General features: G+C 42.2%; 1 protein-coding gene across 2 annotated transcripts in view; it reads right to left on the bottom strand.

Moving 5' to 3' along the window:
• plxna4 (plexin A4) overlaps positions 1 to 22,777 on the bottom strand; it is a 364,224-nt gene that overhangs the window by 106,524 nt on the left and 234,923 nt on the right. For both annotated transcript variants that reach the window (XM_049566659.1, XM_049566658.1), the window contains exon 5: positions 13,035 to 13,135. In XM_049566659.1, the coding sequence (XP_049422616.1) occupies positions 13,035 to 13,135 (101 nt within the window). The remainder of the gene's footprint in view (positions 1 to 13,034; positions 13,136 to 22,777) is intronic.

Here is a 22,777-nt window from a genome sequence, read left to right as displayed (position 1 = left end):
GTATCACCACAGTCTATAAGTCAGATCCATCCCTTGCTCCTCCACAGCCCCAACCTCTTGTCCAAATTTGGCTCATAAAGTCTGGCTCATAAACTCAGAGATGGCCACCATCAAAATGCCAAATTTAAGGCTCCAAAACTGGAATCCACAAGCCAGTGACAGTTGACGCAGTGGCTACAGCCACTATTTTCATAAAGACTATAGTTGTGATACTGGGCATCGAAATTCTTATAGGTCAGCAATAAGTTAGACAGCCACATCATTTGCTCTGCAAAAACATCAACAAGTGGAACTGGAATTTGAAGATTAAATGTGAAGATTAAAGTCAACAAACTTCAAGAAAGAGTGCTTCATTGGGAATCTTTAAGTGTACAAGTATATATAGGATACAGTCCAGAGAAGTCCAGCTTTAACTAAACAAAATAATGACAAACACATTATTTATTCACTACTTGTTTAAGTTGAACACAATCAAAATATTTTCTCCATCCTATAAGGTCTCTTCACTGATAAGAAAGCTTCTGTTTATCTTTTCTTTTCCTTTCATTATCCACTCTTTACTTTTCCCTTGTCAGCTCATCTTGACTCAGTCACAGTCTGAGAAAGCCCATTGATTATATTATTTTTCCACAAGCCAATCTTGTTTTCAATAAGTTCATCTAACACAAATAAAATAAGGGATTATCTCCCAGTCTGAAAAGTGAAACCAATACGGAAATGCCTTAAACCTGCACTATTCCTAATGGCCAGTAGGGGGTGACTCCACTGGTTGCAAAAAGAAGTGCGATTGTATAGAAGCCTATGAGAAAATGACCCTAATTCTCACTTGACTTATTACCTCCACAGACATTCTCCTGATGCGTTTATGGTCTTAATCACTACTTTCAACTTTTCTCCAAAAATGCACGATGCTCATTTTGTATATTAACGCCCCATTTTAGTAAAAAAGACAATGAAGCCATATATGTCTTAGGGCGTGGTTACATTGTGATAGATAGTCAATTCCACCCCTTGTTCCTCAGCAGCTCCACCCTCATGTCCAAATAGGGTCACTGTTGCCTCCAAAAGCAAGGTAGTGACGCCCAAAATACCAAACTCGAGGCTTCAAAACAATAGTCCAAAACAATAGTCCATAAACCAATGGTTGATGTCATGGTGGCTATGTCCACTTCTTTTATACTGTCTGTGATTGTCCTTTATATACTTTTTCAGATATTCATAACTTTTCTCATTGCTTGTCCTTTCAGCAATAAACCTATTTTAATCATATGTAGGTGACATTTCCATTCCGCTTGGTCTCCAATATGAGCTCACAGTTTTCACTTCAAAGTGGCAGGCCTGAAGTTAGATCTCACTCTAACATTGGAGGCAAAACTTTCTTTTGGTGTAAACAATCTCTCCCTCTGCCAACAATATGTTTGAAAGCTCTTTCGGCTATCTCCAGGGGGAGCCTAGTGGTCGCCACAACCAAACACGAGTCCTTGGTAGCATGCTAATTGTGGCACTGCACTTCAATTAGCATTAGTGTGGCATACCGCGGTAATGAGCACACTGAGGTAACGGATGACTGTGAACACAGCGACAGGTAGCAGTGGTGCAGAATTAATATGAGAGAGAAAAAGAGCAGGGGGAGAGCAAGAAAGAAAAACCGTTCAATGGATCTGCCAATTAGCTTTTCCCTCCGAAAAGGTTATGCGTTTGACAGCACCAAAGATGTCTCGGGAAAACAAAGGATTTAGAAGACAAGAAGCTTTGCAGCATGACTTGCAAGTTTTACCAGACATTTTGTGTGTTTACTTATGACTTCTTGAACTTTTTTGTATCATCCTAATAAGCTTGTGCATGTGTTTGACAACCGTTTATCAAGACGTGACAGTGTGACTCAAGAAAACAACTTCATTAAAGCATTAAGCTTCATCTTCTTTGTTAATTTTGATTAAACCACAGTGCTACTCCAAATGAACATGTAAGACGCAGGCATGTAAGCGTGACTATTATCAAACTCATTACAATTGTCAGTGCATAGTGGTTGTCTGGGTCAACTGATTCATAAGGACTCCTCTGTATAGTTTATCTCCAGAAGTTTACTATTGATTGTATAGACAGACCTTCTCTAATGAACTGGGAGAAGGCATCTGCTTGTGGCCAGTGGCACGGATGTCTTTACAGCCCCCACTCCACTTCAGGGATGTGGGATCAATGTTTATGAGTGTTCGGAGGAACAGAGGTGGAAGGAGTCGTAGGGCGATGTGGTTTATGGGCAAACGTGCTTCTGAATACACAACATACTGTGATTACATCTGTGCACATGCATGCTCAAGCAAAAATGTACAATGGGGTACCATGCACCAGAGCACATATTGAAACTGATGATATACAAACAAATCAGTGGATACATAGAAGCAGATACACATAAATACCTGCAGACATACACACAATATGTAGTATATGATAAGCCTGCTAGAGACGGAGTGTGATTTGAATGATAGTAAAGAGAGGAAGAGGGCAGGAGTAAAAAATAAGAAAATTAAGAAGTGTGAAAAAGTGAGAAAGAGAAAATGATTCCAGCTCTCTGGGATTATTACCCCTATCACAGCCAAAAGCAGAGATTGAGATATGTCAAACCAATTATTAATGTGAAGATATTGCAACATTAGCACCACTTCTTCCAAATTGACACCGATATAACATAGTAATGTGAGATATTCTCAACATCCATGCCAAATATGATGACATTCCTTTTGACAATGCTACTTCTCCAAATATGGTTTCCAATCTGTCTGGCTGTCACGCATGACAGGCGCGTTGACAGCTTAGTTAACCACTTACAAAACTGACAGCTGACAGACCGGCATTAGGGGAGGTAACATATCCGTAACGTAGCTGTAACACTTCTGGCATATTGGTGCATTGCAGATGTGCCCCTTTCTTACATGGAGGGATTGAAGTGTGGATGGGAGTATGTCACACCAGACTAGTGTCATACTGAAACCAAAAAAACAACAACAAAAGACAGTAAGACCCCAGGGTTTTAATAAATCTTAGCAAATTAGTCAAGTTTTGTCACATGTTAATAAGTGACTTTAAAGTGGCTTGAGCATAATGTTCTGTAGCTGATTTACAAATATGACCCTTACTAGATCTCCTCATATATCCCACAAAAATAATGTTAAAATAAATTACGCAAATGCACAACATTAGGGCTGTAGTCAACAGAAGAAAATATAGACCCTTTTAGGGCTGACATCACAATGGCTTCATTTCATTAGCTGGAGGAAAAACACGACTCTCCCCCACAGGGCTGTAGGCTACATAGGAGTCTTAAAATGTTGTCTTGTTGTGTTATTGGGAGCCAGAATAGAAGGAGTCATGGCTCAAACCTTAAATGTAATCACGTACCAGCTACCACTGCCAATCAAGAAAAACGAAGACAGCTATGGTTAAATGTGATAAGACAAAAGGACTGGACGGAGGCGATCATCAAAAATGCTCACATGTGCAGCGCATACTTTATATAAGGTTAGGGAAAAAGTATTTCCTGTTGTAGAGATGAATAACTTTATGTGTATTAAGGGTTATCATGTCCACCTCATCAAAAATTGGGGAGGTATTAAAAGGAATATTAGATTTCTCCATAATGCTAACTTGTTAGTGCATTAGCTAACGTTAGCTTCAATAGCAAAACCAACTGGAAGAAGCTGTTCAAATGACGTCATCCTTTGTAAGATTGTCATAATAATCAACCACAAAGTCGGCCATTGCACCTTCATCAATCCCGTCAAATCATCCATTCACTGAGTGACATTATTCAGGTCGGCCAGTCTTGCGAATCGCTGTGCAGAATTAAACCGTTTACTAACAGTAAAAGGATCTATTGGTCAACTGATATTCTACCTACATGTCAGACAATCAGTAAGTCAATCAGGGTTAAAAGAATCTGCATGTTGTCTCTAGATTAACTGCATTGGACCAGTGCCACCAGTGTTGGGCAAGTGACTCTCAAAATGTAATATATTACATATTACTAGTAACCATCATTGAAAGTCAAGTTACTTTACAATATTACTCTCTGTGTAGTTATAGTAAGTGGTAGTAAATAGCTTTTGCTACTTTTGTAACACGTTACCCCCAACAATGGCAGCCACAGTGCACTCAGTGTGGTCTACCTGGTAGCGTTGGGTGTTCCACAACATGTTTTTTGCTGGTCAGTGTATTTTTTTTTAAATTCTTTGCAATGGGAATGCCGATTATTTACACTATGCTACAGAAACCAACAGTGTGACGAGGCACTGAGCAGCTGAGTGCTGCAAATCTGGCATTTTCTCCTGGTCACCCAGAGTTGGACTTTTGGTGCTGTGCTTGTCACTGTCACTTTTAACCCTGCCGTCCAATCACAATAAAGGAGAGGCGGTACAAATACCTCAAGTTCATTACAAATGCTGGACACCAACATACTGCTGGTCACATGGTTCAGCGGTTCTGTCCCTCTCCCTCTGTGCTTCAGCCTTCCCTTCATCCACAGAAAAGCAAGTACTCCACCTTGTACTGACATTTTGGCTTGTGCAGATATTTTGTATAATAGAAACCAGAATCAACAAAAGTGTTTATGCTGAAAAAAAGGTGGTGCCTCCAAAGTGCTCTGGTGTTTTTAGCTGTGAAAAATGCTTTGGTGGACACACAGCCTTATGAAAGTAACATCAGAGATTGTTTGATCATGAATGAAAATTTGGCTGAGAGTGTACTACCCAACCAATCTACCAACTGACCAAAAGGTGTCAGCCCTGCATAGCACGAACACGTATGCATTTGTGCTTGCGACTTTACCTAGGCCCACATTATGCTTCTAATATACTCCCTTACAGGTAATCGTCTGTAAGAGTCCTCTATGAGACTCCCTGTGGTTGACAGAGACATCCAATGTCAATGGTAAAGTAGCTGAAAGAAGGGGAATGATGAAATGTGTGGGGCGGGGGGCTGATATGAGTGAGAACTTTCCTTTCACCTGTCGAGCTAGACAGGCATTAGCATAAGTCTTGCATCTCAGCAGAAGAGAGTGAGAGTTTGATAGGCGAAGACAGTTTGGTTGACAGGTAAGGCTTTTAGGTTCACTCAAAAAGTGGCAGGGCTCCTAGTGGGCCTGAAGAATACATAGGGGGCATATAGTATGTGCAGTTGATAGGATGAATAAATGAATAAGACATTTGCCTTTCTAAACGTATGGTCAGTGTTTGTCAATGACTGCTATCGGAGACACACACACACATATACACAGGTGCACTATCCACTCCTGTTGATTTCCTCCCCTGTACTATTGATTGCCTTTCTCCTCTTCCCCTGGTGTTCTCTCTAACAGCTCCTCTCACCGATCTATAGAGTAAATAAAGGCAATGCTGATAGGGAAAGAGTGTGTGTGTGTGTGTGTGTGTGTGTGTGTGTGTGTGTGTGTGTGTGTGTGTGTGTGAAAGAGAGTGCTTGCAATTCTGTTTGCTCTCAGACCAGTGAGGTGATTTCAAGGTTGATTGGGAACAACAAACTATCTGGAAGAACACTTTGAAGATGAACTGCATGCTATCCTTCCACTCAACACCCCTCCTTCTAGCACAAAGTAAATGTGGGAGAGTGTGTGTGGATTCTGAGGGTTCACAGTGTTTTGGCCTTTTTGCTATATGTTATTAAAGATGCATTGTTTAAGCCTTTGGTCTGCAGTCAGAGTTCTAGGCGGGGTGCCTGTTTTCACATTTTTATTCTTTGTAGAAATATCTTTAACCTTGGCCAGACCAGGGAAAACATTTCACAAGATAGCCTTGCATTAAATATGAACAAAACCACACTCCATTATAATTCACACCACATCCATCTGTTGTCCCTGTTCTCCACAGCACTGCAGACTGACCCTGTGGGCTTCCAGCATCAAAATGTTGTCGCTCACTCATGGACGGTCATTCATTGGTTCTCCCTTTGGCTACAATCAGTGACGACAGGTTAATCAATTCAGGCTTTGACTGAACAAGACTCCAGGCCAATCACAGAACCGGAGGCTGGCATGAGAGGATTTTGCGCTGGTGGTTTATTAAGCATTACTGTAGTAAATGTTCAGAATGCACTCAGCATACAAGTGGATATGAGAGACTTGGAAGCTGTACAAGTTCTTTTGTTTTGCCGTTATGCAACAACTCCCACTTTTAGAGGCGTTTATGTCCATAAAATAAGAGTGCAAACTTTAACATCCACGATTCCAGCTGGCAAATAGTGAATAATTAACATATTAGTTAAATTTTTGAGTGAACTACTCCTTTCAGAAGTTCCCGATTCAGCAGCGACCTCCACCTATCCAACCCTGTATGTATAATCTATCAATGATTATTCATTTCAGATTTCAATCCGCCTTTTTTATTTGAATCACTTCTTGGAGCAATATAAATAAAAATGTTATTCTGTCAAGACACTCGAGTGGAGGTGAGAAGAGACTGAGGGACAAAGGATGAATATATCTGTCTTCTGAATATCAAATAGTTCAGCTCGCTCTGGAGATGTTGCATTTGTTATGGCGGAGATGCCTGGAGAGGAAGGGCTATGGGTCACCTAGTGTATGTGAGTGTGTGCCTGTTTTTGTGTATCTGTGTGTCAGACCTACTCAGCAAGGACAGACTTAATGTATTGTTAATTCACGGTCACAGTATCTAACTCAAAAGATAACGCTTCTTTTCTCTCTTCAACTTTCTTTATCCTTCACCACTTTAAGTACTGCAACACTTGTTGCCTCTTTCTCCTTCAGGGTTTGGAGGGTGACCAGTATTATGATTATGCTGGACACTTGAAGGCTATTGATTCCACAGAACGCATGTTTCTCTTTGGATGTTTTCAGGATCTACTCAGGCTGCTGACCTCACAACTGACGTAAAGATATACTGTATTACGCAGGATTGTCAGCTACTGTTTGTAAACACACTTGCCAGTGATAGTCAAAGTACAAGCCAACCCCAGGTTCACTCTAGTTTGTAATTTCGCCTTGCTATATTTGTGTTTTTTCTGAGCTGTGTTTCTCAGATGCCTGTTGCTTATGGTCTGGCACCTGGTCGCTATCTTTTTATGAAGCACTGACATCCGCTGAGTGCTGTAGGAGTACACTCCCATAAACATGCCAAACATAGGCGATAAGAAGAAAATGACAAAATACAGGCAAAGGGAAGAGTCTCTGCAGAAAAATACATCGCCCCACACTTCTATTGGGTCATAAGCAATGATTGCAAGAGATTACTTCTGTATGAGTCTAACCCATATTTTTAGGGAAATCCTGCATAGTATATTTTTAAATAAAGGGGGCATTGGGATGGAATGGTGTCATAAACACAGTGTTCCTGAACCATTAACTAGGGGACCACCAAAGTATAAATTTCACAGCCCTGTTATCTCAGTGTGTGTTTTTATAGGTCTCGAGACAGCTAATTATTTCATAATCACCCCCAAGAGACCAAACAAAACTGACCTGCAGGGAAAAGGTGACATGTTTATGAAGCACACTGTATATGTGACTGTGTGTGTCCTATGTATCCGCACATATATTTGCCTGCGTGTGACTTGCTCAAGTGGTGCACATCCAGAATGGCATTCATTAAGTAGTCTGTTATCCACTGCAGGGCTCGACAGTGCGCATTAAAAAAATCAGCCGAAGCAGCCTATATTTTTGTCAGTAAAAAAATATGATAATCTAACCGCAAATGTTGGAGGAACTCCAGTCGCCTTCCCTCTTCCCTCTTCCCCGTGTGACACGGTTATGGGCGGTTTTCCAAGCCACTGTCGGCACAATGACTATCGTGCGCGATGCCAAGGGTAGCGGTGCCGCTTTGTCAGGCGTTGCTGCCCTCTCCATAGACAAACAATGGGACAGCCAGCGCAAAGCAGTTTTACAGCTGACCATGTGTAGAGGCCTTTAGAGACCGTTCGCCACTGTACCGCTGCTGGGCAGGGCAGAAATAAAGCCCTTTTCACACAGAGCGTGCAAAGCGCAGACCTCCGCCGACGAACCCATCCACTGTGTATGTGCTACCGCAGCGCAAGAGTGCACCGCTCTGCTGCCGAGCTGAGCGGCGCGCGCCGCCAGCCTGCGCTCAAATTGCAATTTTTTTAATTTCACCGATATGCGCTGTGACGACACCTCGGCGCCGTGCGTCCAATAGCAGAGAAGAGCCTGAAGTAGACCCGAAAGCAGTCACCATGGAACTGTAGCTCCTGAACGAGCCTGTACTCCCCCAAATCCTGTCCTCTGCACCGTAGCCCGTGGTGAGCGCCGCGAAAGCTCTGTGTGAAAGAGGCTTGAGTCCTGCAGAGTTTCAGAGGACCCAGAGAATGTTTTAGGATAGTAATAACATTATATAAGATAATCATATTGCAAAGATAATATATATACGATAATAACATTAAAGACAAAATTAAATTGCAATACTTTTTCAAAACTTGATGATTTTACCTTTCTGTACATTTTGTATACAAATTCATTAAATAATTTTGCTTGTAAATGTCTATTTGCATCACGTTTATTACGGAAAACACATTATTTGATCAATTTACATTGTGCCTCTAAAGTCCTTTGTGCGCTCCTTACTTTTTCAACTTAGGAGCACATGTGCTCCTTGGGAAAAAAGTTAGCGTCAAGCCCTGCACTGTCTTCGAGGCTGAGCCAAGATTTTCCACGGCTACTCCCACTGAATTTCATCTGTGAATCAGTGTTTAATCAAATTAGTATTTGTTTGCAATGTCAGCTTTACGATGCTTCCTGTATGTAGAAATTAATCTCTCACAGTGTTCAGATAGGAGTTTGGCTAATCCCTCTACACAGACTGAGTTTGGGGGGGCCGATTGTCAATCTTGAGAAAGAAATTTCACTTTTAAAACTCTAACATTTAGTGCACTCTGTTCCTAAATGTGTAACTGAGAGCTGTTCAAAGAAAAGCTGATGTAACACGGTGGTAAACATGCTCCTTTCCCAACGTTTTTGGAAAATGCTGCAGGCAAAACAATCAGAAATGAGTGCATATTTACAAAAAAAACAACAACAACAGTTTATCAGTTTTAACATTAAATATCTTGATTTTTTTACTGTATTCAACTGAATATAAGTTGATTTACTTTTTACATAGCATCCTAACTTTTTTGGAATCAGGGTTGTAAACAACATGTCAACAATATTTGCTTCATCAGAACAAAAAGCTTCAGATTTGGGCAACTGCAAAAAAGAGTTAGTGAGTTTTGAGACCGTAGTGAATTCAAAGTAAAGCCTATGTTTGGTTAAATAGGGTGGCACAATATGAGGAAATATGCAATAAATATTTAAGTGTACTTAGTCCTGCTTTTCTGCTGCTTTCAGAATGAAATAAAGAATCATAGCTTCATTTCAAAGTGCAGTTTTTTACCAATACTCTCTTTCAACTAACTCCTGAGTGCTACATCACAGTCTTTCCCAATGTGCTCATGGACTAAACTGACGTCACAATAAAAAACTTAGCAATACCTTGTGCAGCCCTACGACATAGCACAAAAAAGAAATGTCAATGTAAAACGACCAAAATATTTAACTAACAGAGGTTAATATAAGAGAGAATGGCAAAGTGCTGGTAGTGATTATAGCAGGAGTTTAAAGTGCTGCCTGCCCTGTGGTAAAGATGGCGCTCAGGGGGGCTTCAGTTACACCAAGACCCTGTTAAGTATTCACAAGCTGGGGGGGGTGATGAGGAGGAGGAACTTTGGAAAAGGTAAACCTGTGGTGGATCAATCACACTGCATTTTATGTGTGTTTGTGTGTCTGTGTTCTGGATGGCTGAAAAGGAGGCAAAACTGTGTGTCCAATTGACAGGATGTGTGCGTGTGTTGCCCACACACACTCACAAACACACCTGTAATCTCCCTTTCTGCCCTTGTGATGGTCAAACACCTAGACACCCGAGATCGACTAAAGTGGCATTTTGGTTATTTTCTCCCTCTCGCTCTCCCTCTGTCTCGCTGGGCACTATTCTCGTTTTGGCGACTTGACACTAATTCTCCAGCAAAAAAGGTGTGTGCGTGGCTTGCCCTTGTGTGTATGCGAGTGTAGAGAGGGGTGAGCTGAGGTGAGCCGATTCTATCAGGCTAAGTGTGACAGGCCAATCTGTGGCCACCTATTTGCTCTGACTGGGAGGATGTCCAGGGTGTTAATGGATTTGTACGCACATACACACACGGAAACAAACATGCAGACCATGTTCACATACAGTGGCATACACTCAAGATTTGATTTAAATTGCAGGCACATTCAAAGTGGCAAATTTCTGCATGGTGGCTGCTCACTGGTAGCCCTTAATTTGTTGTTTACATTGATCCTGCTCCTTTATCTTGAGACAAATTACTTTTAAATTAAATGATCTGCTTGAATACCCCCCATGGCTGATTAATGTTTGCTTAAGTATGGAGTGTTTAGAGAGGAAGTTCAATACAAGAAATGGTGATAAACGTGAAAATCTGGACTGATGCATAGCACATTCATGCATGAGTGTGTGAGCGACTTTGCCTCTCACCTCTGGTTGGTGACCCATAACCCATCAGAGTGTGTCCTCTGTCTGCTAATGCACTTTCTTCCCTGGAGACCTCAAACACATTCATCCTCCATTTCTCCTTCCTTCACTCTGCTGCACACAAACTTACTCTTTTTATCCCATTTCACCCCTCTTTCAAAGCTCGTCTCTCCTTGAAGTTTGTATCCAGGATAGCCATCCTGATATTGTTATTTTTTTCCCAGAATTTACTAGTCCATTCTTTACCTCTCTCGCTTTGTCATCTCCACATTCATCTCTTATTTTCTCAATCTATTTGTCACTCTCCTCCCCTGTCCACCTCCTGTCCTTTCAGTGTGTATATTCCTGTCACACTCACACCACTTCTCTGCCCTGGCCATGTCTTTTCAGTGCCAGCAGGGATGAAGGTGCTAAATGTACTCAGCCTCACTCACACACACATACACACACTCTACCCAAGGGCAAGCACCAACACAAGAAACCAATTTTCAATTTACAGTGGAGTGGGAAATCTCCCTGCCCCCAGCAAGAACTATCTCCCACTCCAATCTTGAGGGACACGGATTTGACAGCAGCTGGGGTGTGTGTGAATTTCTCTGTATCTATGTGTGTGTGAAAGAGAATGACAGACAAGCTTTAAGGTAAAGAATAAAAATGCAGATCTCATTCAACACTTTCCAGCTCAGTTACAATAACAGAAGCTATCACTCTCCTCGTGTCAACTCAACAAGTTTGGAGTGGTGCCCATTAGAGCCCTGGCAGTGCCCGCCAGTCTCTGTGCTCTCACCAGGCTCTGGTTTCAGGGCTGGTAAACAATGCCAGTGGGTAGGTTTGGTAATGGATCTAAGGGGGCCGCTGGCACAAGGCCGAGCCCCAGGAAAGCAATCTGAGACTTGGCCTGGGTTGGCTAGAGGAGTCCCTGAATGCTCAAGTGCTGCAAGGGATAGAGTGCTGGGCATGGGCCCAGGCGTCATGGAGGTAGGGGAGGCTAACAACCCAAACACAGCACCCCCCAAACAGTCTGGTTAGTATACGTGAATGAATGGGGGAGTGAGGAAATATTGCTTTTGTGCCCGAAAAATGAAAGGGACAATGAGAAACACAGATGTGCGTGTGTGTTTGAGTTAGGGATGTCAGTTTTGGTTAATTTTGCTTTCAAGAGCCTGCCATCACCATCAACCAGTGACTAGCTGGTTCATTTTTAAGAGGCTTTTCCTTTTGGTCTGGTGCCCCATTGACTTAGTGAGCTTCAGCGCTGCATTTCAAAGCGCTATCTATTCAGAGGTGGTAAAATTGTAATGTTTGGTGATGTAAATGTCTTGCCTTTTATTTAATTTTTTTGTTGGCTTTATTTTTATTTCCTGTTGGCCTTGCCAACAGACAGCCGCTTACCTGTGTTCACATGTGGAAACATGGTGGCTACTGCCCATCCATCTATCTCCACTGGTTTGCTAATGCTATTCTTGGCCACTCAGCACTGCACACCACCCAGGTCAGGTGGGATCTAGTTAGTGGCGCTGTTCATTTGTGAATACTGCCGGTAACAACCTCCTGGTGGTGGAGTAAAGTTGCTGCAGAAACATTTTGTCCATCCTCTGGTCTCCCCTCAGGTTGCTCCGGTGAGTTAGTGGCTTCATTTTAAGCTTCAAAACTCTCTTTAGAATCGTTAGCTTTGTTAGCACCACTAGCCGCGCTGACACTGCTAATGGCTAGAGCTAAAAAGGATGTTGAGGCCCAAAACTGCGCCACTTACTCAGAGTGACCGGAGTTTGGGCACAATGTTTCCACAAAAAGGCTGTTGGGTCGGTACAATGTTGCTAGCAGTAATTGCTGAAGGGAACTGCCCATTGGTTCGACAGCCCATTGGTTCGACATCCTATTGTTCCGAACATATCAAACTCATTGTTCCTAAGTCCGTTCCGAAATCATCATGATGCCCTGTGGTTAAGGTCTGGTTAGGTTTAGGCACAAAAACCACTTGGTTAGGGTCAGGAAAAGATCACGGTGTGGGTTAAAATGAAAAAGAAAGTGACAAACACATAAGCCGTGAGCCTGCTCCGCCTCAAGCCGGTCGCGGCACACCATACGCCTGCCGCGAGCCGTTCAGCACCGCGGACAGTCGGACTAATGGGATGTCGAACCAATGGGCTGTCGAACCAATGACATGGACCCTTGCTGAATGAGCGGCACAGCTAGCAAACTCCCACCCGAACTAGCCGGAGTGCAGTGCAAAGCAGCTAAAGCTAGCTAACCAGAGGAGACAGGAGAGTGGGCACTGTGTTTCTGCATCCTATCAAGGCTAGCCTGCTGTTTGTCCCCCACCAGATCTAGTTGGTGCGCACTGCAGTAAACTGATAAGCAGCAGAATCAATCTATAGACCAACATGCCCTACCAGTCGAAAATATTCTCAGCAGTTAACCAATTAACAGTTAAACGTTGACAACCCCAGTTTGTATAGGTGTGTGCATGACAGCTCCAGTAGTACTTACATGTTGTGCAGGACACACCAGCCACAGTGGGGATCTCCTGACCCGAGACAATCGCTGCAGGTTGAGTACTGACCACAGGCCTCCACTGGCACTCTTGACAGCTGCAGAGAAACAAACAACAAGCATTAAATATGGTGAAGAATCCCTCAGTTTACACTTTTGTATTGAATGTGAAATAGAGGAGGAATGTGATGTTTTAAGGAATCTAAGAGCTGCATAAGTATGTCATGGGAGGAATATGAATGTGATCAGAATATATCTACATGCTTGCTTCAGTGTGTGTGTGTGTGTGTGTGTGTGTGTTTTCCTAAGAGAGAGGCACAGAGAGAAAGGTTGAATCTCTGATAATAAATGAATGGATTAGGGGCATCAAAATACTATTTTCAATTACTTTCCAACTTACAAAACCCTCCTCAGGTTAGACAAGCATAATGAATTTCATATTCCATGTACGCCAGTAATGGCTTAGAGCTAACACAAAACCTCAAAAAGAGAGTGAAAATAAAGTGTACAGGGAATCGTTGGATAATGGTCCATTTTTGTGGTTCCTTACAAGTGCTGCATCTAATCGGCTAGAAATGTAGCAGAGTACTTCAGACAGCCACACTGCCATTCGCTTTGTCACCAGTGCCCCCTTCAACACTCATCACTGTAACCTGTATTCTCTTGTCAGATGGCCTTCGCTCTATACAAGGCGAAAGATTCACTGAAGTCAGTTCATTTATAAAACTATCACTAGCGAAACACCTCCATAACTCAGCTTACTATATCTTCAACAGTAACCATAATTTATGTTGTAGCACATATGTTAGAATGGTCATTTCTGAAGTCCGCCCTTTTCTTGGCCGTCACTCACTGCAGTTGAAATGTGTTGCAAAAGATGCTCCACACCTTCATTCAGTTACTGTCCTTTGAAGCAACAGTTTCTGATCACTGCACCTGTTTTTTAATTTGCTTCTATGGAACACAGTACAAAGTAGGGTTGCAAATTGTAAGCACTTCTTCATAGATCATTGGTAACATTAACAATCAATAAATTTATTGGTCATAATTTGAAAAAACAGAAACTTTGCCAACACCAAACAATACCAAATACAATTTTTCCTCAATCAATGCTCACAGCACCATATTGCATATTCTCTGACATAACCGCATAGATTATGAAATATATATATCACATGTTGACATTTAAACACATTAAATATAATTGAAAAATGCTTTGTTTTGCTGGCTTCTTTTTCTAATGCCACTGCCATGCTCCTCTACCAAACCCCAAGATGGCCGCTGTGTCATAAAACAGTTATATTGCACCTTTTGTTTGCTAATGCCTGAAACATGCTTTCAAAATACACCAGTCTACTGACAGCTAGAGGGGCGTTGTATTCGCAAGACTTCAGCCAATCTGGAAGTCCAGGACAGGATGCAGAGATGCGGTCCTTGAAATAAAACACCGGCGACTCAGATGGCTAGGCCACGTCCTAGGAACGGACAAGGAGAGGATACCGAAGGTAGCATAACGATGGAATAACCACCTGGAAAACGTAATCCTGGGTGGCCAAAGAACATCTGGCGGAGAACAGTTGAAGGGGAGCTGAAAGAAATGAAGCTTACATGGGGAGAGGCACAGAAAGTAGCACAACACCTAGATGAATGGCGTACAGTCGTCGAAGCCTTATTTCCCACCCAGGAAGAAGAAAGTAAAGAAAGTAACTGATAGCTAGAACGTAATAGGAGACTATGCATTGCTTATATTTCAGAATCAGATCGATGATCGATTACATTTCACATATTCAATCAGATTCATAACGACCAATTAGTGGACCACTGATTGACTGTTCTCACCCCTAGTTATACTAATAATGTTTTATTGCACTAGCTGTATCTATGTTTAAAAAAAAACCTAATATGTAAAGTCAGAATATAAAGTATTGTGTATAAGCACTAATTTTCATAAAACTGTAACTGTTTGACAGCTGCCATCTCTCCCCAGTTGCTCCATATGTGCAACTTGGCCACTTGGGAGAGCAGTCCATCTATTATGATATATAGCCCTGCCAATTCAAACTGGCATTGACTGGCACTGATTGGCATGGGCCTTGAGTGACCAAGCGCAAGGGGCAAAGCTGAGGTAGATCTCAGCCGTTCCCTCCTCCTGTCACCATGGTAACAGCATGGCGCAATAATAGGTGTTGCTGGCACTTTTGATTAATGAGCCGTCATTGGTGGATGACCGCTGTCACTCACGCCGCTCACCGATGACAGCTGGGAAGGAGAGACGACATCATCAGTGTGGGACTGATATCGGGTTGTTATGGGGGTAAAGCTGCGTGTTTGTTTGTGTGTGTGTGGCTGCAAACTAACAGGAATTTCAGTCTTGAAGTACAAGTTTTAGATGAAGGTAATTAAATATTTTGCCTTTCTCTGCAACATTCAAGGTATGTAGATCAAATGTTTCCTCATGATGGTTGAAAAAAGGTGCTCTCTTTGAATCAGGACTTTAAAATCCAACTGAATTAGAAAGACACCAGATGGTTGTGCCATCACTCTGTGCTGTACAGTTAAACTGCCACTGGCCATTGTTCTACTTACTAGAAAATCAGATGAATGACAAGCATTTACAAGCTGATTATCACACATCTATCCAGCTGCTTCTCATGTAGCCCTGCAAATGATAGTACTTGTAGTATAAAGAAGACAAGATGTATCCATACAGTACTTTAGAGAGTTGAGAGGTAAGAACATGCAATCAACACCTGTGCAGCTTGTTGGGGAAGACGTAAATCTAGCTACTTGCCAAAAGACACTATGGCACTAATTTACAGCACGTTCCAATCGTAGACTGAAAAAATAATGGACGTAACCACCCTGATTCCACCCATTGGTTTGTAGGCTCCTGTTTTAAAACCTTGGCTGTCGCCATCTTGGTTTTTTTTGGAGCCAGATGTGACCATATTTAGGCAACAGGCTGGAGCTGTGAAGAAGCAAGAGGTGTATCTGACTAAGAAGCCAAGGACACTATCAGCAAATGGCCCACAACTCAAAGCGGAAACGCACTTAATTATGCCAAACTTTAAGCCTTAATAAATGTGAACTAGTAATAGTTAAAAAAAAAAAACAAATCCCCCATGTTTATTTCTGTTTACTTCTGCTGTAAAGTTAGGCATTTTAACACGGGGTCTATGGGGATTGAGTGGCTTCAGGAGCCAGCCTCAAGTGGCCATTCAAAAAAAAAAAAAAAAAAAAATGCAGTTATTGGCACTTCCATGTTGGCTTCATTTTTCAGCCCCTGAGGCTACAACTTGGTTCCAATTTACCATATATTTTCGTATGCCAGAAGAGATTTAGTATTTCCCAAAACAGAGTATGTTAAATGCAGTAAGCCAATAATAGCAGGATGTCCTACTGCATGCTTTCCTGTCTATTCAGACCCAAAATACTTTGCACAGCAGATGATGCGTCACATCAACTGAACTGCAGACAGATGACAGCTCATTGACGGCTGACTGATGCAACAATGACGGATGACAGTGCATTCAAGTGTTAAGTACTACATATTTTTTGTGACTTGCGTGCATGATTAATACATGGCAATTTCGACTGCAAGGATATATGCGCACGAGGGTCAAAGTTTAGTATGCCTATTCCATGCAACAGTTCATCTTTGTAAGGGCAGGTGCAGTATGTACTTTACAGAGAAAGTATGTAATTTGGGACGCAGCAGTAATCTAGGTAATTTTTAAATCACCTCACAGCTTCAGTGCAACGCCTCCGATAGGTGCTGAGGATCAAATTCTTTGGATACTGGTCTCTCTTTATACCTCCGGATATAAGTGATGCAATTATACATGTCTCTGCAGCACATTTTACTGACTAAATTCCATATTTGAGGGTATGAAAAGGACCATAATTAAACCATCCAATGTAGGGCATGACTGAATGTAACAAGAGATCAGAAACGCCTATGCGTAGTGGAATCTCTACAGCGCAGCCTGGCACTGGCGGCGCTTCTCTCTGTTGGACACACAGACTATCACACAGCACATCCTGCCTGACAGCCTCTCTCTCTGTTGCTCTCAAACAAAAACACACCAAGTCAATGCCACGATTTTGCACACACTCACAGTGGAAGTCATATTTCAGCACGTGTGCGCACAGATGCAAAGGCGGCGCACATACTGTCACTGAAGTCAGACACTGACACAGTGGCGAGATGGAGATACTCTGAAAAACATACATCATTCTCTCTTGCTCTCTACATTTATGTTACTTCTGTGTATCTCTACACGTACTATAAATAGCAGGCAGACATGTGCGCACACACACACTGACACAGATTCACACACAGCTGAATGAATTCAGAGGGGGCGTATCTCCTTGTCAAAGTCAAGAGGAATCCAGCATGCTAGTACAGATTAAAAACAATACAAGTGAGTCCTTGTGTGTTAAGCATGTGTGTGTGCTTGGGGGGGGAGAAGAAAAAAATCGGCTGGTATGTTTTGCCCTCCCTACTGTGTAGAGGCGTATTTGCATTAGGCAGATAAAGGGAATGAGTTTGAGATGGAATCAGAGAGATAGCAGTGCAAGTGTGTGCATCAAACTCAACACTGATCCTCGTTGCATCTCACATGATAGATTTCCCCCCCTTCCTGTCACTCTCCACCAAGCATGCTCCTCTTCCTGAGATCCACCACTGCCTCAGCTCACTGCCAGCTAAATAACCTGGTAGTCACTGAAGAGAAAGGCCATTGTGTTAGCCTATGGAGGGATTTCAGCTACCAAAGCCTTATCATGAGAGTGTATGAAACCGCAATCTCCCTGTGTACGTGTGTGTGTTTATGTAATCTACGTAACTATGTCACCGCATCGAGTGGTTTGTCACCTCGTGATCTGCCATAAAAGCTAAGCACCCACACAGAACTGTTGCAAACAATGCTACCATATCTCAACGCTTTATAATTTAACACTTCATCGGTGGCAGATATGCCGATACACACACCACCCACATGTACACACGTATACAAAAACACACACGGATTTAGACTTTGTAGAATGGAAGGGACCTCCTGATGCCTATCGAGGCCTCAGATGCCTGCATCTGGGGAAATGGTTTTCTCAACAGATAAAACACACACACACACACACACACACACAAAGACAAACACACACCACATTCAGATGCCAGCAGAAGGGATGGGTGCCAATGTGAACTCTCTGTTCCAGAGCGCGGATCCTGATATCATTCATTCTCCCTCTGTCTGTCTGTCTTTCTCTGTCACTCAGACGCTCTGAGGTGTGTAAGATCATACATTCATCATCTCTCCAAAGCCTCCGTTCTCTATCTGCTGCACACACACACTCAAGCAGGCAACACTTTTGTCCCCTCTTTTATCAGAAAAAAATTGAGGGATTTGGTGGCTAAACGACCCAGTGCACCCCTTGTCTCTCTCATCTCGATATCGCATTCATTTCATGCAATCTTCTTCATGGGCTTTGCCAGAGAGGCGACCATTACGGCTCGCTGTCTCTTCACTATGGCTGGGCTATCATATCAGCAGGGATAAATACAAAGGACGGGGTGCATGGTATTTATAATTCCCTCCTGTTTCAGGTGAGCAAATGACAGCCATTACACCCTGCACTCTCCCTCCTTTCACAATAGGGAGAGATGGAAGCTGCTGAATATAATCACACTGTTAAAAAAAAAAAAAAGGCCAAGATCACAGAAGTACTTGATGCCTTAATGTGTGGGGAGAGAGATGAAGACGTACTCTATCATTTACTGTGGTGGCACTATGGCATCAAATTATATATACGGCATATATACACTAAGTCCGTCTATTGTATCTGTGGAAGAGTAGTGTCAAAGGCAGAGAGGTGTAGTCGTCTTTGCTTTAAGTCTATTCAGGTTTCACACTTAAAGATCTTCATCATTACACTGAGGAGATGATAAAGCTCCACTTTGTTTTTCTTTCCTCCCTCCTTCTTCTCTCTGTCTCCCCTCCTCCTTACATAATGCCAGCGGCCTTCGAGTCGACCTGCAGTTGGAAAGTGATCATTTAATAAATCTGGAGAGAATTTTATTATTAACTAATTCTTCTGCCTCATCCCTATTCCTCTCCTCCTCTTTATCCTACTCTTTTCCTGCCCCCTCCACTTGTAATTAAACAGGGATTCCACCTGCAGCCAAACTCCAGCACTCCAAATGAACAGAGAGGGAAATTAAAGTGATAGCCCAATCCTGCCTTCTAGCCTGTAGGGCACACTGAACTTCTCTTATCTTTTCTCCTCTTCCCTGAGGCCAGCTTCGTCTTTTTCTCCTTCCCTGGTGTGAGTTTGTTCATTAGTTTGGCACAATGCTGGCGGTGCATCAGTATTATTGGTTGGGAAGCAGAAATTAATAAAGAATAATTTGGCTAAATGACTGTTATGTTGTGTTATTTGGTCAGTTTTAATAACACACTAAGTAATCAATGCAGTGTGCATGTGTCAAAGATAAATTGCTGCTTGTGACAGTAGTTGACTCCAATTAAATATCATCACATAATGCAGATGACTGCAAGCAAATCTGTGGAAATCATTTAACCTTAAAAATGAAATCTAGGAATGTACCGATTGTGAAACACAATACAGATGTTAAAATAACAGTTTGGCCGATTCCAACACCTATGTTTTTTTGTATGATGTTATCTATTTTGTTTTTGTTGTAATTTATACCCCCATTTTGTGCCTGGTAAACAAAGAAATTTCCATTATAAGATAATAATTTAACTGTTTTAAAGTCACACGGCCCTTAATTACAGTGTCCGAACATAAATTCAAACATATACATTTATGAAACAACCTTTACATAACCTTTCACATGAAAAACATCTTTTTTTAAAAAAACAAAAACTGCTTCAAAAGTCTTTTTGGTGTATATAATTCCCCCTCTAATATCTAACATTTGAACACGTCATCAAAGCATTATAATTTACCTTTGCCCTATAGTCATTTTTTCTCAGTAGAGCTTGAATGCATTATGAAATAACTCAATGTAACCTTAATGTCATTTTCAGTCAATGGCTGCTAATCGCTAACGTTAACTAGCTCTCCTCCTGATGATTTCAAGACGTAATTATTGTTCATGTGAAGCATTTTCACAGCAAAAACTAGTGTATGTCCACAACGCGCGAGTTTACTGCATCTTTCCGTCCTAAAAAGTGTCCAAGGGAAGATCCCTGTTCGTCCAAAACACATTTTCTATAGTCCCTGGGATGAAAGGATGACGTTAGTCACGGAGCCACGCTTTTAGCATGCACAGAACTGATGTGACAAAACAAAAAATCATCAGCCACTACCATCAGCAAATGTCATCTTAGTTGCCGATAGGCCGATGACAGACAACAAGGCGAATATCGGCCAATACCAATGTTCAGCCGATGAATCCCTATCATATACATAACAATAATTAAGAGTTATAATTCCTGACCTCAATATTTCTACCAGCGTGCAAACATGTGTGCAGTAGAAGCTCTTTCAGTGCCCCTGGATAACACAGAGTACATACAGTCCCTCTATCCAGGGCAATATCAGTGTGTGTTTATTACAAGTGGTAAAACAACAATCTGTTTCTTCTCAACTTCACCTCTCAATTCCTGGTCCGTGTCTTATTCTGTTCTTTATCTATCACCCCCTATCCATTCATCCTGTCATTTATTCCTTCATTCATTTACTGGTGCCTACTTCTATCCGTCTTGTCCTCTCATGTCCCCACCTCTCCCCCCTCTCCAGCTGGATGGAGGACAGATTGACGTGGGAGTCAAATGAAGCGAGGGACACATCAACGACCCACTGCCTCATCACAGCTGACGCACCACTCAATCCGTCAACCACCAACCAACGGTATCATATCATAAACTCAGTTAACAGAGCGGGCCGGTGGCTGCAAGTGCAATATTGTTTTCATTCGAGGTTCTCGGAGGTCAAATGAGAAAGCCATCCATTGCACTGTCAGGATTGTCAGCGCATGACAAGCGACTCGGATACAATCAATCATTTTCACTTATCTTTCCGTTCCAAAGAAGGTAAGGCCCCCCTGTACACAAAAAAGGAGTTTAACAAGCTTAAGGTGGTTTACTAATAACAGTTTACAGATTAGAATCTCCTGCATGAGGGGCGCTCTGACATATTTCTACCATTTATCATCTTTGGTATGTCTTCCAAATAAGCAACAAAAAGCTAAGGCATGCTAAGCTAAGCAACAATAAATTCAAACAACAGAACTTTCCCGAATCATGCTAATGTTGTCCCATTAAGCTGTCAGTCATCAGTGCTGGAACCATGCTGAAAACATGTTAGATGTCAAGGTGCATTTAAGGTGTGGAGTCTAGTTTGACCCTTCACTGCACAAACAGGATTTGCATTTAGTCTGTAATGCCAGTTCTCCCCATGGCAGGTGCTCTAAGTGTAGCCACACACAAACACACTGACTAATTTTGCACAGGCTGCCTCATCATGCCCTGGGGCATAGCCTGGGTAAAAATAAGGTCTGTATTACGCAGACACGGTGCACAGTTTGGACTGTTTCCAGCAGCCAAGATATTGACAGAAGAGGCTGATGATGACTCACATGAATGACAAATTTTATAAAGTGTCTGTCTGCTATAAAATATAATGGGGCTTTTCGATTCAAAACTATCTGCTGCGGGGAAAGAGAAAAGAACACACGATTCAGAAATATACTGAGAAACAGCAGGAGAGAAACAGAGAGAAAACAAAGGTAAAACTTCAGAAGGGACTTTGAGTGAGCCGAGAGTTCTCTCCAACCTTGTCTGCCCCACTTCGTTGACATTTTTCAGAAGTGTGTCAGGCAGCGATGGCTGCAACACATCAGCTCTGTTCACTTGCCTTGTTAGACCACAGCAGCCTGCAGCTAAACTGGGACACAACATAATATGCACATCTAAACACCTTCATAACTCGCAGCCACACACTAGAGGGGTGAGGAAGCTACACTGTAAGGGATGTGGTTTAAAAAGTTTCCCCGCTGATAGAAATTAAAGGATGCTGGTATTAAACGTCTTTGATAAGATGCGAAGACGCGATACTTCCACAAATTAGCTTGTCGGATTTCCCTCAGGGGGTTCAAAACTGGAAGAGAAAAAAAAGCGTTTGACTTTGAACGATCTCACCCCACTATAGTACACATTTTCAATAATTCACACGTACAGATCTGCATTTGCTACGCTGAATATAAATAATTGAGCACCATGAGTGTGGCAGTGGCAGCACTTTCGAGCAACAGTTTATAAGCTGAATGTAAAAACCCTGGTATATGGAGAAAAAAAGTACTTAAGCAAGAAAACCATGTAGGAACATACTTGATAAAATTCAACTAGTGACTGACTGAACATTTGCTGGCAGGATGAGTTCATGTGCTTGCTAGGTTGCTGGAGGGCAATGGTATGACTATGGGAACATTTGAGGATGGATTGAATGACTTAGATGTAACAAAAACAGCTTGAACTGTTCCCAAATGCCCTGGAGCCCATGTCAAGTCACAACACTACAATCTGATGAGTAATGTACTCTGCCATCAAAATGATACACCCTCAAATTACTTTCTCATGGTCGGATCCAAACAGGAGTTGCTTAGGTGCCACTTGATGGCACGAACTGTTGTGTCAAAGGTGTATCTCTGTAGATTCTAACATGCACTTTATACAGTTTGTAATGCTTATTCATGGTTGTGTGTATTTCAGTGC

This window comes from Epinephelus fuscoguttatus, linkage group LG22 (genome assembly GCF_011397635.1).
Source record: "Epinephelus fuscoguttatus linkage group LG22, E.fuscoguttatus.final_Chr_v1".
In the NCBI taxonomy this organism is placed as follows: domain Eukaryota; kingdom Metazoa; phylum Chordata; class Actinopteri; order Perciformes; family Serranidae; genus Epinephelus; species Epinephelus fuscoguttatus.
Note: the sequence above shows the minus strand (reverse complement) of the source record. Positions and strands in the feature narration are given on the sequence as shown.